A 19343-nucleotide genomic window follows, 5' to 3' on the forward strand; every position below is an offset into this window, starting at 1 on the left:
GATATAGTCTGTAGACATTCATGCATATTGTATTGGCATCAATTGAGGTTTCCCTTATTCAGTCTGTAAAGTTATTTTGCTCCAAACAGAAACTCTCAAAATTTAAGGCCAGAAGGGTCCATCATGATCATTTAACCTGATCTCCAGCACAGTGCAGACCACAAAACCTCACCCACACACTCCCGTAGACTTATAACCTCTGATTTAGTTATTTAAAGTCCTCAGATCATGATTTAAAGCAGCGGTCTCCAGCCTTTTTAACCACAAGCTCACTTTTTCAATTTAAGTGCAATGTAAGATGTACCTCAAACCCAAATACCCTTGCCCCTCTTCCTTCCCACCCCTCCACCGCTGGTCCACCTCTTCTAAGGCCTCACTCCACCCCTCTTCTTCCCTGTACCTCATTCACTTTCACCAGGCTGGGGTAGAAGGTTGAGGTGCAGTCTCTGGTCTTGGGCCAAAGGGTTCAGAGTGTGGGTGAGACTCTGGGTTTAGTCCAGGGCAGGGGATTGGGGTCCAGGAGGGGGTTCAGGGTGCAAGCTCTAAGAAGGAATGAGGGTGCAGAGGAACTCTTAACTAGGGTAGGAGGTTGCATGCAGGAGGTGGTTCAGGACTGGGACAGGGGTTCAGGAAGCAGGCTCTGGCTGGGCACCACTTAGCTGAGATGGCTTCCAGGTGATGGAGCAGTGGAGTTAAGACAGGCTTACTCTTGTCCTGGCCCTGCTCCCCTCCTGAAAGCAGCTGGCATGTACATCAATGGCTCCATGGTGCTATGTCCTGTCTCTCATCTACAGGCACTGAGACCACAGCTTCTGCTGGCCACAGTTCCCCCTACTGATCAATGGGAGCTGTAGGAGCGGCACCTGCAGGCAAGGACAACATGTGGAGACCCCCTGTTCTGCCTTTCTCAAGGGTTTCAGGGACGTGCCAGTCACTTCCAGGAGCAGCAATTACCATGGGGATAATTACTCCAGCCATGACATTTGAGAACTCACTACTCAAAGAATTAAATTTAAGTGTAAGAGAGAAATGAAAATTGAAATACACAGACCAGTCAAAACCCAAAAATAACCCACTTTGCAAGGAGTGAAAGAAGTAACAACCACCCACATGTGTGATGGGTCAGGAGATGAGTGAAGGGCAGTGTGTGTTTGTGAGAATGACAGACACACAAACTGTGTGCGAGTGACAGATATTTGCATTGCCAAGCTCCCTCCATCCCATTTCCTCTGTGTGGAGATAGGGTACGCGAGTGGGGAGAGGAGGGATACCCTGACATCAGCACCGCTCCTCTTCTCCTTCCCACACCCTGCACAGCAAGCAGGAGGCACCCAGAGAGGAAGTTCCAAGGCAAAGAGCAGGAGCAGCATGATAGTGGGTGGAGAGGCAACTTAAGTGCCAGTGCTTGAAATCTTCCTGGCCAAACCAGTCAGGATCTCCTATCAGAGGCTCCAAGATTTACCGGTACATCTCAATCTACTGGTTGGTGACCACTGATTTAAAGACTTCAAGTTACAGAGAATCCACCATTTACACTAGCTTAAACCTACAAGTGAAATACACACTCACTTGAAAATCTATCCGTCAGTATTTTAATTGAAATAAAGTCGATCTCATTTCTTAATGACTCCCTTATCCACTGAATGGAGGATGCTTGATCTCTCCTGAGTTTTCATTATTTAGAGGTCATTGTTAGCATGCCCCTTAAATTTTGCATGCATTAGAGGGAGTGAGTTAGCCTATTACATTCATTTCTTGCCCCCTACTGTCCTTTTAGGTTTAACATCAATCAGGGTTTGTCTGCCCTTGAAAGCTAGTGTGAATATAAAGCACAGTAGCTGTTTCTTGTCAAATCCATGTATTGATATTCTTGTTCCAGAAAAAGAGTGCCTTGCTCCTTTTCATTTAATACACTTTTTTGTTCTGGTATAATAGTGTCTCTGTGTGGATTTGCACTGAAATTATGTGGATTTGCACTAACTCAGGGATCTGAAAGTCAAGCTGGATTCTTTTCTGCCCTAAGTATCATCAGCAACAGGAATCTTGCAGTTGCATTTCAGTTAACAGATCTGTTGCTTTGCAGATAGAATCAGGTCACCTTCTGTAAGATGCATTGGCTCTGCAATGTTAACAAGAATAAACAGTGGTTCAAACTTATTCTAATCAGTAGAGTGCCTGATTCCACACAGGGAGCAGATCTTGTTGAGTAAGTGGCATTTATTTCAGTTGTTTGCTCTTTAGAGTTAGACCCAGCAGTGATAGATATCTAAAGTTTTGCAAATCCAAGGAAACTCATTCTGATAGGTCCTATGGAAGTCTTTTAATTGGAAATACAGTCTTATGGTCTCACTTTGAACCTTCTGTTCCAAGCTACTGTCTTCCCATTCACAAGGATGGAGGCAGCAATTCCCTCCTCCATTGCAGCTTCTGTGGATAATCATTCAATCTGCTTTAGTTTAGTACCACATTCCAAGCCCGAGTCTTCACTTCTCAGAGGATCATCACTGCAATGGTCAATCTTCCATAGTTTGATTTAGTGGGTCTAATAAAGATCTGCTAAATTGAATGCTGAGGGCACCCACAAGTCGATGGGAACATTTCTTCTGTCAACCTCCCTCTGTGCTGATGGCGCTGAAGCTCAGCTTAAGATATTTTGACTCCAGCTACAGTTTTTACATAGCTGGAATTGTGTACCTTAAACTGACCTTCGGCTGTACTGTGGATCTGGCCTTACTATAGGTGAACCTCTCTGGTCCAGCAAACCCAAGTATGTTGCTTGACCAGAAAGCTCTGATGGCTGGGAGCAGGAGATGGTTGGCTGTCCAGCAGCAGAGGGGCCAGACCCTAGTGGCTGGGGCAGACATTGGGGTTGGTGGCCAGGAGAGGAATTATGGGCCAGTGGCCAGGAGGATGGCTCCTCTGCGAGAGCATGGAAATCAACCTCATCGGGGCCAGCATTGACCTCCTCTGGTCTGGCAAATTCCCTCATTTGGGACTTGTCAAGTCCTGATGGTGCTAGACAAGGCATGTCTAACTGTAGCTAATCTATGGAATGTGTCTTCACTACCTATGACTAGGAGACAATTTTTGTCAAACAATTACTCTAGCAAACAAGATTCCTGTCTTTGTTACCTTAATGTGGACTTTCTGGTACTCTCAGGACAAATTTGTGCTAGTGTTGGTTGCTTAAATGAAGTCCTTCTGTGAAAATTTTCTTACTTTTTCTTGTGGTTCTTTTGTGCAACAGATCAACAGATGTAAGTCAATGTGTCGTAGTTTCCAAACCAACCTATTCTCTTGAAAAGTGATTTAGGTTGAACCTCTCTGGTCTGGGACTCTCTGGTACAGCAACATCCATGGTCTGGAGTTCTGAATCAGAGCACCGCAGCAGCAGAGCTGACCGGTTTCTGGCAGCATAGCAGAGCCTGCAGCCAGTGGGGTAGCAGAGCCCACGGCAGCTGGCGGGGATGCCAGAGCCCACAGGGGCAGCGAAGCCTGTGGAGCTACTGGAGCTCGGTGTGGCAGCAAAACCCATGGTGATGCCAGAGCCCATGGGGCCGGTGGGGCTGCTGGAGCCTGTGGGACCACTTGCAGTCCATGGGACTAGCAGGGCAGGAAAGCTGGTGGAGCCTGCAGGGCTGTTGGAGCCCTGGGGTTTGCAGGGCAGCAAAGCTGGCAGGGCCACTGGAGCCCAGCGGTTGGTAAAAGAAGCCCAGCAGGGAGGCTGATGCTTCTCCTCCCCCACCCCCCACCCTCCTTCTTTTTGCCCCAGCAAATTCCCTTGTCCGAGACTGATCAGGTCCCGAGGGTGCCAGAGCAGGGATGTCTAAGATTCTTTACAATAATTCCCTGTAACTGGGTTGGGGGTTGTGTTTTTTCTAAAATAAAAGCAACTTCAGTGTTTCCTGTGTACACACCACATTTAAATGTCCTCTCATGTAGTAGCCTGCGTCATGCAGCAAGGTTCTTCAGGGAGATTTAACAAAGTAATTATGGGTCAGTTCCAAATTGCTATAGTCTCTTGGGGACCAACTCATCTCTGAGTTTGAGTCTTTTAGACTAGATGAGACAATGCTGTTCAGAGTAACGAAAATGCTAGAAAAGATTGGAGCCACCTCAGGATTGTCCAAAGCAGATATGGATTGTCTAGAGTACAATTAGAATAGGGATATCTGCTTCTCCTTTACATTAGGAACCAAGTGTCTCCTCATTAGCAACTTGCCAGGACCCTGGTAACCATTAAGCTAACCATACCTTTTATCTCCGAGCATGGCATGTTAAGGGCCTACCATGCAATGCTTTACAGTAACATTGTATCCAATCAGCTTGTGGTGCTTTGAGCAATTGGATTGAGATGATGCAATGTGTGCTGGCAGCCTTAGTATCAGCATCACTGGGCTATGTAACTCTAATCAAGGGGAATTTGAGCCCAGGCCTTGTCTAACTCCATATCCACTTTTGACCTATATGAGAGACCTTGGTTACCCCTGGTTTATCTATTTAATTGGCTTGCTTGTCTTTTGATTGCTCCCTATTCTTGTGTCATCCATTGTATTATTTTGAGTGCCGTCATTAGGTCTGGAACTATAACCTAGTACAGGCAGTCCCCTGGTTACATGGATCCGACTTACATCGGATCCCTACTTACAAATGGGGTGAGGCAACCCCGCACTAGCTGCTTCCCCCCAGCAGACCAGGGAGATGCAAAGCTAGCACCCCTCTCCACCCAGCAGATCAGGGAGAGGTGGAGCGGCTTTTCTCAGCAGACACCTCAGCTTGAGAATAAAGAACTGAGGGAAGTGAGGTGTGGAAGAATAAAATTGAGCTCTGGAGAAATGTTTGGCTAGAGTTTCCCCTACAATATGTACCAGTTCCGACTTACATACAAATTCAACTTAAGAACAAACCTACAGTCCCTATCTTGTACGTAACCCGGGGACTGCCTGTATAGCTACCAGTGAGTATGGAACTAGGAAAATTAGAAACTTTCCTAGAGAAGGAAACAGTGGTCCTTCCAAGCATCCTATTACAAATTCTGTATCCTAGTTGTAGGAGAGAGCTTTGTACTGCTTTAGCAACAGAGAAGAAATCCTCAAAATTGGAGCCTAAAATAGTGTGCCACTGGCAGTATATCCGCCTTATTTGGTTTTCACATGCTATTCTTGTCAGCCTAGACTTTCTGCAGGGATTCCTTGGCTGGGCTCCTGAAGAAGCTAATCCTACTTACTGTTCTCTGTGCCTTTGGAGGCAAGGCATTGAACTCAGTCAATTTCCTCTGTTTTTATCTGAAAGGAGTCATGCCTGCTTCGTGACCTTATGTGAAAGGTGATCCATGTTTTCAGACAAAATGCTGAATGTGTGAGAGGTCTTGTAGGCTGATAACAAACACGCCTACCTGACCATCTGAGCCATATCTGTTTGCATGTTATATATCTTAGTGCCTCTGAACCTTGTGATCTGTAGCCATGAGGGAGACGTTTCATTTTAGTTTTCTACATAGTGAGTGGGATACCTCGCTATTGCTTCTGTGGGCCACCCCTCTTAAATTCTTCCTCTAATCAAGGATTCTTGCTTACGTAATAGCTAGAACCATGACCTCCAATCATAAGGCAGTGAGTAAAAATGGACTGAAATGCTATATCTGAAGACAAAATATTGAGGGTAACACCTAATTTGTGTAATGAAAAGCAAATGAGATGAAATCTTCCAGAGCTTCCAAACGTTTAAAAAATTTGATGTAAAATTGGTTATATCAGATAACCCTAAAGACATTCATAGTTTTGTTCCAAATTTGCTTATATTTCAAAAATGTCACCTGGGAGGAAATGTCCCATTGACTCACTATTTTTCACTTTATAGTGGTATGGACACCCCTACACAAATTAGTGCAGGTTGTGTTTTTGTTTGTTTTATAATGAGTGTCTGCAAAAACAAAATGTGAACTGCCTAACCCTTGCTGCCAACTAACAAGCACTGTTCTGGAGTTGTTCTGTCACCAGTGATACTATATTAACCGAAGAAACAAACTCTTAATTTTGACTCATTTAGGACAAAACAGGGAGCATCAATTTAAACTGAGGTAACACATGTAAAATAATGGGGAGGGGAAATAAGGTATTTAAATTCTTGTCCAGTTGCTAGCTAACTGCCAAGAATTAGCAAGAAATTTCCCTTGTGGGTAGGTTTTTTTCATAATTGCTCATTAAACATGTTCTTGCATCTTTTTCTTAAGTGTCTGGTAGTGGCCAATGTGAGAGATCTAATATGACATTTAGACTTCTTGTGTGATCCAAAATAGCTATTCCTACATTGTAATAAATTAATGTGTCAAATGAGTAAGAGAATAATTATAGAGAAAAGAAATATATTGTTCTGAGCGCCTTTCAGATTTTGCAAGCAACGGAATAGTGGCTGGGATGGAGGAGGGGCTACAGCTTCCACAAGCCCCAAGGCAAGATGTGAAGGGGCAGCACTACACCCCCAGAAGGGAATGGGCTTCAGGCAGAAGGAGCAGGGTTAGAGTAGCCAGTGCTCAGTGCCACCCAGTCCAAGGCATGGACACCCCCCCCCCCCCCCCCCCCAACCCTCAGAGCCATGTGGAGCGTTGCTGCAGCAGCAATTTAAAGGGCAGCAGCTGAGACCCCCTGGTCCCAGGGCAAGTGCCCCCCTCCCCCTCCCCACACACACACACACCTAGGCGAGCCTGGTTCTTCAGGAAGTGCTATAGATGTTGAGTAGGTGGCACTCCTCCCTCTGCATCAGCTGCTGCTGTACATGTCCTCTAAGATATTGACTGAAATATCAAGTAAAGATCTTTTTTGCAGGCGTAGAGAAATAAACTCTAGTTCTGGCCAAATTCTAGCATATTTTTTTCCTCTCTAAATTCACCTTTCAGTTTTAGCTATGTACGGTATTCTTTGATTCCTGACCTAAAACTGTTGCATTCCAGCCCAGAATGTCTTGCCTTTTTACGTTGAGTTAAATTAATCGCCGTTTAGAAATGGTCTTGCTTGACTTTAAATGTATAATGCCATAGGGCTGTATAGTCGTTTATGAGCAATTAGTCTTTAGAATGAAAGTTACTGTGTGAGGAAAAGCATGGTGTGACGTAAGTTTAATTAACATGAGTTTTGGATGACTGCATTACTTACGCGTCACAAAGCCACAAGTGAGTTATGCTAGTGCTCATCCCATACAAGTCAGTCTGTCATTGTTTCGAGACTGAATATTGCTCATCCAGTAAAGATTAATATCATTTGGTAAAGAATAAGTACCACCACATGTAGAGGAACATAAGGAGGCACTTGTTTCAGGTTATTTGTAAAAATATTAGGTGTCTGAAATCTGAGGGTGGTGGGAGTGTAGAAGTAGTTACCTTATCATTCATGGGCAGAGCACGAGTGAGACAGTCAAAGTAAATGCAGTTTATTTACCTGATTTTGCAATGTTGGACTTAGAACATGACATAAATGACTCTAGCAGTATTATTTTTCATTATTACATACATGTGTCTCTTATCAGTTGAACTGGTGATTATCAAACAGAGTGTTTGATCCTGCAGTTCCCTTACATGTGAATAGTCTAACTCACAGTAGTAGTCTCATTCAGGCAGGTAGGGAATCATAAGGTCTGACCCACAGATAGACATGTTCCTGGTCCTGTAATCTTACCTAAGTAACACTAGTCAAAAAACCCCTGTAACAATGGTTCGGTGGCAGTTTGTGCTAAGGAAGATGAGGGTTTCAAAGTGGAGTGGGTATGGGCTAGTCAATTATGATGTCAGGCTAAGCGTTTGTCTACACATAAATTACCCTACTTTAATTATACCAGCATAGTTAAAGAAGTATGATCCTTAATGGGATAAAAAAGATGCTTTAACACATATGACTTATTCATGAACAGGAAAAGGAAAAAACTAAGCCAATCTAACAGCACTTTTACTCCAGTACAGCTATTTTGGAAAACCCTGCTGACCAAAAAAAGTTATATGCAAATAAAATCTGTGTGTAGACCAGACTTGACTCTTCTAACAAGGAAGAGCTTTCTTTAAAAGTGAGGTCTGTATAGACTTTCTCTTAAATTTAGTGGACCTATATTGTCTTTAGTTGTAGTAGTGACTGGGAGAATCAGTCCCTGATCAAAAGTTGACATCAGACCACCTTCAGGAAATTCACTGCTTGCAACCAGTGGTGGAAGTCTGTCTTCTGGTTGAGCTGAATGGTCTGTTATGTGATTATGAACTGACTTAACCATGTGGAGAGAGAAGTAATAGTGTTTTTCAATAATTTAAATATTTTTACTTAGTAAGTGGAGAGCCAAGTGTATAGGAAACTCACTGAGGACAAGCCATCTGGGTGTGTGTGTGTGTGTGTTTCTTTCTCCCCCTTTCTCCAAAGGAAATCGAGTAATTTTTGAGGCATGAATTAAAATTCAGGCCACAGTGCTGCATAACCTGCTGCTCTATATGTAGCACTGGAGCACCCTGAGAGAGGCATTGCTAGTCTCATTTCCTAGTCTCTCTTATCTGCTGACGGGGTTGGAGAGTTAAATTTAGATTTCTTCTTCCATGTTTGGGCCCTGTTCCCAGACAACACTGAGAGCACGCTGTGGCTTCTATACTCACGTCATAAAGAATGAGCTTCTGTTGTAGCCAGTGACGAGCGAGGAGAAAAAAGGAAGGTTTTAATATAGCTAGGTCCCCTCTTGCCCTTCACTCCCCCTCCCCTTAATTATTGAAGAGGATATTTTTATAGAATTTGCTACACTGTTTATAAAGCAGCCCAATGGATTCTCCAAGGGTATGTTGTTTTGTGTGTGTGTGTGTGTGTGTGTGTGTGTGTGTGTGTGTGTGTGTGTGTGTCTCTTTCAGAACACATAGCATACAAATTTAAACAGGCAGATCTTCCTGTTCAATTTTTCTTTTCATATTTTAGTTATTGTTGGTTTATATTTCATAAGGGCAATTTGTGGTACTGTGCTCATCAGGGATCGGTCCATTATACAATGGTAAAGTATTGCAATCTCTTCATGTGAACAAGAAATCTGTTTATATCAGACAGCATTTGTCTGTTTAAATAAATAACTAAAAAGCCTTCATGATGAAAACTGCTGTACTGAGATTTATGGTTAGTCTTAAAAATAAATCTATTTTAAGAGATTTATTGAATTTAAATGATTTTTTTGCTATTATCGGGTTAAATAAAAAATATTTTCTTACAGTTCAAGACTCTGATGTACTCTATAATAGTTCTCTTAATTGAAAACCTGTTACTGGAATAAATGTAATAAAAAGAATGAACTTTACATTGTTCATTATAAAATTAAAATGAGGTGGCTTGTTCTGCTTGCATAAGGCACAGCATGTTGTGACGCAGTCTACACACTGGTGTATGTGGGTGGGTTGTTCAGTATAATTCTATGTTGGCCTACCTTTGCTCCCCTGAAACTTCACTTCCATGAGAACAGACGCGGGCCAGTCTGGAGTGCTTTTGGAAATCCCTGCCTAGGTGAATAAAGGCCACCATCAAGTAAGCTTAAAGAAAGAGTTTACTACTAACATCTTAAATTATAATTGACAATTAAAACTACCTTTCACTTTTCACCACTCAATAGGGTGCTTAGTTTTTGCATTTCACTCAGTTTCTAGTTAGCTCCACTTTCTGATTCATAGGCACTATTGCAAATACTATTGACTTAAAGTTTCCGACTTTGCAGGGGAGTGTTCACATTTTTTAAAAAACACCCTCTAACTATGAATAACCTTTCTGTATGAAATAATGAAAAGAAAGTTCAGTAATCTGAATTTTTAATTCTGCATTGATATCTCTTTAATAATATTAGGAAGTTCTACAACTTAAGCAACTGTTAGAAATCATAGCTTATGCTTTCAGGAGTGTAGTGCTTAACATCTAGCAAATTAAGTCCAAAGCAGTGACAAGACAGCAGAGAAATGGAAAACAGAAAAGGAGAATTATTTAGTTAAATGTTAGCTGATGAGCTGACTTGGCAGTATTCCACTGGAGAAGGAAAACTTATGTCCTTCACTATCTGACAATGCTGGATGCCAACTATAGTCCTTGACAAGCACTGTCTAGTGTTATAGTGACAAGGAGTCCTGTAGCACCCTATAGACTAACAGATGTATTGGAGCATAAGCTTTCGTGGGCAAAGACCCACTTTGTTGGATGCATCTGATGAAGTTGGTTTTTGCCCACGAAAGCTTATGCTCCAATATATCTGTTAGTCTATAAGGTGCTACAGGACTCCTTGTCACTTTTGCAGATCCAGACTAATGCGGCTACCCCTCTGATACTATCTAGTGCTATGATTTAGTTAGGGGGTTGGACTCGACGACTTCCTGAGGTCTCTTCCAGCCCTAGGATTCTGTGGTTCTATGATTTTGACTGGCTACTTGATGCTTTGGAACTTTTCAGTATGTTTGTATTATTTATAAGCAATTCTGGAGCACAATCTTGCCCTTATTTAAGTCAATGGCACCATTTCCATTGGCTTCAATGGGAGCAGCAGAATCATACACTGTGGTAGCAAAAAGCCAGTTCATCTTGGAGAATGGGAAGAGAATTGTTTGTTGTTATGATGCATGTCCTATCGCAGGTTTTTTAATTTTTCTTCCATATTTTACCATAGCCCTGTAATCTTAATGTATCATTACAACAGTAGAGTCTGTTACCACTTTTTCTTCCTCATGTACTTAATTTTTGAACTGACCCATAATTGACAATATTGGGAATCCCCATGATCGTAGCATCTTTACTTTTCCCATCCCTTTGCTGCTTTTTGTTGCTGCTTCAGCAGTGCAAGCCCCTTTTAAATTGCAGAGTCCTGGGGCAGCTGCCTCTTTTGTCCCTCCCTCTCCCCTTGTCAGCAATCCTGAATGGGGCATATAAATTCCTAATTAGATACTTTTTCTCTCCTGTATATTTGCATAATGTAATTCTATTCATTCAAATGAAATGTACCCATTCTGTTTAGACTGCATTTGTAACCATGCTAATGCCAACCATGATAACATGATTGTTTCTAGCATCGTTTATCTGGTGGGTTGAGGTTTTCATCTGGAAAAACCATGCTATCAATATGCACTTTATAACATGATATTGTAGAAGTTCAGGGTGGGGAATAAAGAAGGAAAATCTATCCATACTAATCAGGGAAATGTATTGCTAGTTCAATGTTCATCATTGGTCACCCAGGGCCTATCAATGAGTTATGGAGAAGAAAGTGAAATAAACACAGAGGTAGCAATTGACAGAAGATTAATTCAATCGATATGTACTCCTGTTCAAAGGGGACTCAACTTATGTCCCATCATTAACATGTCCCTGATTTTCACATTAAATGGGCTCACTTTAAAAGTGCTTTTTTCTCCCTTCTACATCACATAATACAGACCTTGCAGGCCAAATTATCACCTGTGCAACCTTTTTATCAGCAGTGTAACACAGTTGTCATTGAGTGGAACTTAGTAAACAGTTCTCTCAGTATTGCACATGGTAGAATAGAATCCAGTGCATTCTGTCTTGGCTTTATCAGCAGTAGCTCTACACACAAATCAGGTCTGCGAGTAAGAAAGTGACATTTATTTAGTCACTTTTCAGAGTAATTAGATGTAAAAAAAACTTTATTGCACATCTCAGGTCACTAGTTTCTCTAGAACACCAGCCATGTCAAGATCTATGAAGAATTAGCAAAATCCATCACCCAAAATTCAGACAGACACTCTAGGAAGCTAGAATACAGGAGTGAGGCTGAAAATAAAAAGCTTAGGTTTTGGACCAGGGAATGTCCTTTTGATCTATTTGTACAGTGCCTAATGCGGTGGAATTCTGATCCATTACAGGGACTGCTCTGTTATAGTAATACAGATAAAAATGTACAGCCATGAATGATCACATGCTTCTGGGCTATGTCTTCTAACCCCATAGTCTCTAGTTATTCTTCTGACACCCATCAATGGGGACAGCAGATTTAAAGTTCTAACTTGAGATTTTTTAGCAACATCAGTGACTTGATCCAGTCTGCAAAGATCTTTGGTTTCAACCAGCTTCTCTCTTCTCCAGTGATGTCAGACAACTGAAAACAGTAATTTAAAAAATTAGGCCACTTGGTTTTCTATATATAGCAGCACTTCTGATCCCAAGAAACCAGCACTCTCATGCAGACTATTTTTAGCTGCAGTGTTTGTAAATTAATGTTAATGAAGCTAGTCCTAAGTAATTATTTTAAACCTATCTTAGTTTTTTTCCCTTGCAGTAAACAGTTTTTTCTTCCTTTAGTTTTAAAATAGTAGTTTAAAAAAAGGCTATACCACACTCTCTTCTGCTTTTTATCAGAATCTTAAGTTGACCAGCATTCCCTCTGCTGAAGGGCATCATATTCTTAGAATGCACCTGACTTGCATCAAAGTCAGTCTGGTTTTGATGTCATCCAGAAGGACTAATTTCAGCTTTGGGGTCCTGTGCATGCTATTTCTTATAAATTACACATGAAGCTCTCTGCGTATTGCAGAGATTTTAAAAGATTAAACCAATTAAATTTTCATTGAAGGGGAAACTTAAAGGGGGAAAAGGTAGAGATACAATAACTGGTAAAAAGTAAAATGTGAAAACCAGAATTTAATTGTATAGCAATGTTGCAACAGCTAATGAAGTTTGCTTTTTACATTTTGTTTCTTCATTCACACATGTTATAGATGTAGTTTAGCCAGCATCTTGATATACAGCTGAAAAGCTAGAAATCAGTAAATATTTACGGTCAATAGGAAGCTTACAGGTCTAGTACTTTTTTGCGACTCCCCAGATGGACTGATTTTTCAGGTTTCTGGTCACTGACAATTCTCATTGTTTGTTACCTCTGAAAATCCAATTATTGGGGGATGGGGGAGTTCCTACAAAGACAGAGAAATTCCGAAGTTCCATATCAAAGAATGGAAGATATTGTGTCTTTGGAGTTGTTGTGATCTGTTCCATGGTTTTTCAGCCTGAAAGTCACAACCACCCTTCCTTTCTCTGTCCCTTTTTTGTGAGAGGATGATCCTATAATTGTGTGGGAAAGATTGAAATAAGGATGTTAAGGACTAGTTAACTATCCGATAAGCAAATGCTTATCAGATAGTCAGTTGACGAGTTGATTTCTCCATGCCCCACACCCCTTTGCTGCCTCTATCAGATAGCGGCAATGCCGCATAGCTGATCCCGGGATCAGCTGTGCGGCGCTACTCCTTGAAATGCTGCTTCAGCATTTCTAAGCAGCAGCGCCATGCAGAGCCCGAGGTCAGCTGGGGACTCCCCAGATGATCCTGGGCTCCACGCGGCATTTCTGCTAAGTCTGGGATCAGCTTGGGGAGTTCCACTGACCCGAGTCTCCGTGAGAGTTCTTCCACTTTGAAATACACAAGCGCCCCTACTGGGGACTCTTGTACATTTCATAGCTGGCCTGCATGCAGCTAGAGAACATAAGAATGGCCGTATTGGGTCAGACCAAAGGTCCATCTAGCCCAGTATCCTGTCTACGGACAGTGGCCAGCACCAGGTGCCCCAGAGAGGGTGGACTGAAGACAATGATCAAGCGATTTGTCTCCTGCCATCCCTCTCCAGCCTCTGACAAACAGAGGCCAAGGACACCATTTATCCCCTGGCTAATAGCCTTTTATGGACCTAACCTCCAGGAAATTATCTAGCTTCTCTTTAAACTCTATTATAGTCCTAGCCTTCATAGCCTCCTCTGGCAAGGAGTTCCACAGGTTGACTACACGCTGTGTGAAGAACTTTCTTTTATTAGTTTTAAACCTGCTCCCCATTAATTTCATTTGGTGTCCTCTAGTTCTTCTATTTAGGGAACTAATAAATAACTTTTCTTTATCGGCCCTCTCCACACCACTCATGATTTTATAGACCTCTATCATATCCCCCCCCTCAGTCTCCTCTTTTCTAAACTGAAAAGTCCCAGTCGCTTTAACCTCTCCTCATATGGGACCCGTTCCAAACCCCTAATCATTTTAGTTGCCCTTTTTTGAACCCTTTCCAAGGCCAAAATATCTTTTTTAAGGTGAGGAGACCACATCTGTACACAGTATTCAAGATGTTGGCGTACCATAGTTTTATACAGGGGCAGTAAGATATTCTGAGTCTTATTTTCTATCCCTTTCCTAATAATTCCTAGCATCCTATTTGCCTTTTTGACCGCCGCTGCACACTGTGTGGAAGTTCTCAGAGAACTGTCCACGATAACTCCAAGATCTCTTTCCTGATTTGTCGCAGCCAAATTAGCCCCCATCATACTGTACGTATAGTTGGGGTTATTTTTCCCAATGTGCATTACTTTACACTTATCCACATTAAATTTCATTTGCCATTTTGTTGCCCAATTACTCAGTTTGGTGAGATCTTCTTGGAGTCCCTCACAGTCTGCTTCTGTCTTGACTATCCTAAACAGTTTTGTATCATCTGCAAACTTTACTACCTCACTGCTTACCCCTTTCTCCAGATCATTTATGAATAAGTTGAAAAGGATTGGTCTCAGGACTGACTCTTGGGGGACACCACTAGTTACCCCTCTCCAATCTGAAAATTTACCATTTATTCCTACCCTTTGTTTCCTGTCTTTTAACCAGTTCTCAATCCAAGAAAGGACCTTCCCTCTTATCCCATGGCCATGTAATTCACACAAGAGCCTTTGGTGAGGGACCTTGTCAAAGGCTTTCTGAAAATCCAAGTATACTATATCTACTGGATCCCCCTTGTCCGCATGTTTGTTAACCCCTTCAAAGAACTCTAACAGATTAGTAAAACAGGATTTCCCTTTACAGAAACCATGTTGATTTTTGTCCAATAAATTATGTTCTTCTACATGCTTCACAATTTTATTCTTTACTATTGTTTCTACTAATTTGCCCGGTACTGAAGTTAGACTTACCGGTCTGTAATTGCCAGGATCGCCTCTAGAGCCCTTTTTAAATATTGGTGTCACGTTGGCTACCTTCCAGTCATTAGGTACGGAAGCCGATTTAAAGGATAGGTTACAAACCACAGATAATAGCTCAGCAATTTCCCATTTGAGTTCTTTTAGAACCCTTGGATGAATGCCATCCGGTCCTGGAGATTTGTTAACATTAAGTTTTTCTATTTGTTCCAAAACCTTTGGGCTGCACCCAAAGTTCTGCATTCCTCCTTTGAAATGTGAAAGTGCCTAACCAGTAGTTGATGGAAATTCCATCGGCTCCTCGACTAGTAAATTAACGGCTAGTTAACATCCTTAGGTTGAAAACCAGTGATTGGTTCTGGGTCTTACATCTTTGTGGAACTGCATTTTATTTCCAACTCTGCCACTAATTCATTGCTTCGCTTCTCAGTGATACAGAGTATAATAATGATTACCTCACTCACAGAAGACAAAAAGGGAGCTCTAGTGATTAGGATGCTAGTTTGGAACTCAGAATATCAGTTCACTATTCCAGTGCGGATTTCCTTTGTCATTTAGTCTCTCTATGCCTCTGTTCTCTAGTTGTAAGATGGTGATTAATAGCACTTCCTTCCTTCACTGGGGTTTTATGAGGGATAGACATTTGATTCCTTACACTGATAGATACAATTCCTAGGTGCTCAGATACTGCTGTAACAACAGCCATATAAGTGTACAAGGTAGGAAGTCTGACTTTTACTAGGAAGCCATTTGAGATATGCAGTTGAAATGTACCATGAAGATTGAAAATATTGTTATAAGTTTGTAGATTAAGTGGCTACTCCTAATTTCAGGGTATTTTTCAGATTCTTGAGATTTAGCCCCATCACTTATTTACCTAAGGATGCCAAGAGCACACTTGAGTCGTAGTGCAGATAAATGGATACATTGCTTTATCTATGCTCTTTACTGTCTCTCTTCTTCTGCATCTGATTATTGTGAAATTTTTCCCAGATGTTTTGCATGTTCTTTTTTTTTGTCTTCAGTGCATTCTGTGCTTCCAAATTTGAACACCAACACCAAGGAGTTCTAAATTTTGAGTTAAATGTTCAGCTTAATGAATTTATGATTTTGATTTGGGTAAATAGTAATACCATGACTAACTTAACTTGTGCTTCAGAAATAGACAGCAAAGTTAGCGCCCAGAATCCATATTCTTCCCCCTCTCCACCCCCCTCCCCAGTATTAGTTGCTTCAGTGATCTTCTAGCAGAAGAAATGGTGCTACTAATGAAAGAGAAAATTAGGGAAGGTTAAGCATCTGAGATCCTTGCATTCTGTAATTTTTAGTGGCCTAGTCTAACACAGAACTTAGCATGCTACACTCCCACTGAAGTGAGAGAGTGAAAGGAGTGGAGTGTCTTATCTGGATCATTGGTTTTGCACCTAAATAACTCAGGGTTTGTATTAGATGATGATGTGTCTAGAGGGTTTATACTGTATATGAATCTTTGTTTTTCACAGGCCACTGTCATGAGAGAAACCCTGATGGAAGCCATGACAAGCAGAAGTACTTTGGTGACCACCAAGAGTCAGTAATCACAGCTGAGGAAGAAAACTCTGAGGGAGGTATAGAAGAAGATCCAGAAGCCTTTGTTCAGAGTTCAACAGGAGACCCTTCCTCCCTGCGGCTGGAAAGTAAGTCAGCCTTGGAATTTCGGTGCAGGCTTCAATAATGAGCTACTTTCTACACTTCAAGCCCGGCTTCCTTTCCAGAAGAGCTTTTTTCCTTCCAATAGTTGTGCTCTCCAGTTTTGGTTAACACAAGGTGAAACACTCAGGACAAGATAGAAGATACACCATTAATTCAGTTGATTTCTTATTTGATCTTTCTAATCCTTTTGAAATATCTAACAAATTAAAGGTGCTGCGACCCAAGATTATGACTGAGTTTCTTTTACCTCTCAAGCACTAGTCTGGGCAAAAACACAGATTGTGTACAATACTCTCACTTACTGAAACATGACATGTTTCTTGAACTGCTTTTCCCTTTCAAATTGAAATATTAATAAAACCTTTAAGAAATTATAAAGTTTAAAAATAATGTGTGAAGCATCTTTTGACACATTCTGCCTTTCTATTGGGAGTTTTACTAGGGATGTACTGTATAAGGCCTTTAAATAATCCCCTTCATGACACAAGAGTTAGAGAATTGTGTGCATTAATGTTTTGACCTCCTCAGACAGCAGTCTTGGTGAGTTTTCCTCCCTTTTGCTTTCCCTAGTGAAACACAATAGAAATGAGGTAAACTGCTTAAATGATCTTGGTAACATTTCCCTCTGTGGCACTTGAAAATTCCTTATTTTGTCTCCTTATTCCTGTTAACCATTTTACAGGAATAGAGAGGAAGAAAAACAAGTAACCTTTAAAACTGATCATGTTCTGTTTCCCACTCTTCTTCCTCGAGCCTGTTTCCTGGAAGACACCTTTGGGATGTGTATAACCATCTCATTCATACCTTGATAATTCCTGAATCAACTGTACTAGATAAAAGAGGGGAGAGTAAGGTAGATTTGGTAAGATCAGGACATGGAGGTTTACTTCATGCAGGTGCTTGAGCTCAGTAACATACGGAAAAGCAGCTACATATCTTCCCACTGAAAGAGAATTGCTGTAAACAGGGAGAAGAACAATGAGAATTGACCATTTTTGAACCAGCAATTGATAAAGCATCGTTATGCAGCGATGTATATTTTCATACTTTCCAATGGCTTCTGTTCAACTGTGGCACACAGTGAACAAACAGTGATCTTCCTATTCAACATTTCTGATTTTTTGGGGGGAAAAAATTAGGTAGGTACTGAGAGCACAACTGTCATAGTCAGAGCAGGGCCCAAATTTTACCTCAGCCTTGTTTGCTTATGACTCGCTGCAAAATGCTTTGTGTGAAGCATCTGTTCGTGGTGAGGAAAGGGATTCAGTCACATGAAATATTTGAGTTCTGTTCATTAAAACAAAATATTGTCATCAGTCCAGCTTTCATGACAGCCTTATAATGATAAATCAACTCTTACAGCTTGACAGTTTTGAAGAATTCTAACAAGCCAGAGTATTGGAAGAAAATCCTATTTCAGGCTCTCTTAAAAAATTGTAGGATGTTCCTCACTTGTATCATCCTTGATGCTTACTAATTAAAGGTGTTAAAAGGTATGTGTCATATTTGCGCAGGTAGAAGACTTTAGGCATAAAACAGTCATATCCTTTGTACTGCTTTTGGGTACTTGTGTAACACAATAATTTTGGTGACATTTATTGACGCTTCATTTCAGACACCGTTATTGCAGAAAGCAATGACTCAGAAGGGATGGAGAGTCTGGGAGATGCTCAGATGTCTGAAGAGATGTTGGCCTTGGTGGATGAGTTTGAAAACTCCTGGTCTCTTGAAGCCTTTGAGGGGGCACTGGAGGTGAAAGGGCGTCGGATGGACTTGCAGGGAATCCGGGTTTTAAAAACTGGTTCTCAGGATGGACTGGCTAGCTCCTGTTTTGGAGATTGTGGAGATGATGATGAAGCTGAGTGGGTAAGAGCATTCATTTGCAAGAATTAGTTTAATAACATTCAACGTACCAAATTCACAGCCAGGAACAAACATGTCATAGTCAATAAAATCTGGTCTTTTCTGTGTTTTTGTCCTGTACAACATAGGTTTCATGGGGGAAAACCAGTATTTCTCAAATTGGGGGTCCTGACCCAAAAGGGAGTTGCAAGGGGAGTCACCAGGTTATTGGGGGAGTACAATATTACCATGCTTACTTCTGTGTTGCCTTTCAGAGCTGGGCTGCCAGAGCTCGGTGCCTGTTGGCTGGGTGCCCAGCTCTGAAGAAGGGTGGCAGTATCATATCTTGTCACATTTGCTTCTGTGCTGCTGTCTGCAGAGCTGGGCAGCCACATAATGGCAGATGCTGACTGAGAGGCAATACAATACCATACTATCCTTCTGCGCTGGTGCTGAAGGTGACTCTGTCTTCAGAGTTGGGCTCCTGGCCTCCTGACGCTGCTCTCTAGCTGCCCTGCTCGGAAGGCAGCACCGCCACCAGCAGCAGCATAGAAGTAAGGGTAGCAGTACTGCAACCCCTCACAACTACCCCTGCAATAACTTTGCTATTCCCCTCACAACTCCTTTTTGGGTCAGGATCCCTACAATTACAGAACTGTGAAATTTCAGATTTAAATAGTGGAAATAATGAAATTTACAATTTTTAAAATCCTGTGATCATTAAATTGACCAAAATGGACCATAAATTTGGTAGGGCACGTATCATGATTGCAATAATGATGGTTTGGAGGGAGGCTCAACAGTTCAACCTGAAATACACTCTTGAATCTCTTAAGTTATCAGGCTTTCCTGGGTCATAACTGTCCAAA

General features: G+C 41.6%; 1 protein-coding gene across 1 annotated transcript in view; it reads left to right on the plus strand.

Moving 5' to 3' along the window:
* Positions 1-19343, plus strand: part of TTC17 (tetratricopeptide repeat domain 17) — an 80642-nt gene that overhangs the window by 40081 nt on the left and 21218 nt on the right. The window contains exons 17-18 of the mRNA XM_025185316.2: positions 16443-16616; positions 18248-18498. Coding sequence (XP_025041101.2) covers positions 16443-16616; positions 18248-18498 — 425 coding nt within the window. The remainder of the gene's footprint in view (positions 1-16442; positions 16617-18247; positions 18499-19343) is intronic.

This window comes from Pelodiscus sinensis, chromosome 4 (assembly GCF_049634645.1).
Source record: "Pelodiscus sinensis isolate JC-2024 chromosome 4, ASM4963464v1, whole genome shotgun sequence".
Lineage (NCBI taxonomy): Eukaryota > Metazoa > Chordata > Testudines > Trionychidae > Pelodiscus > Pelodiscus sinensis.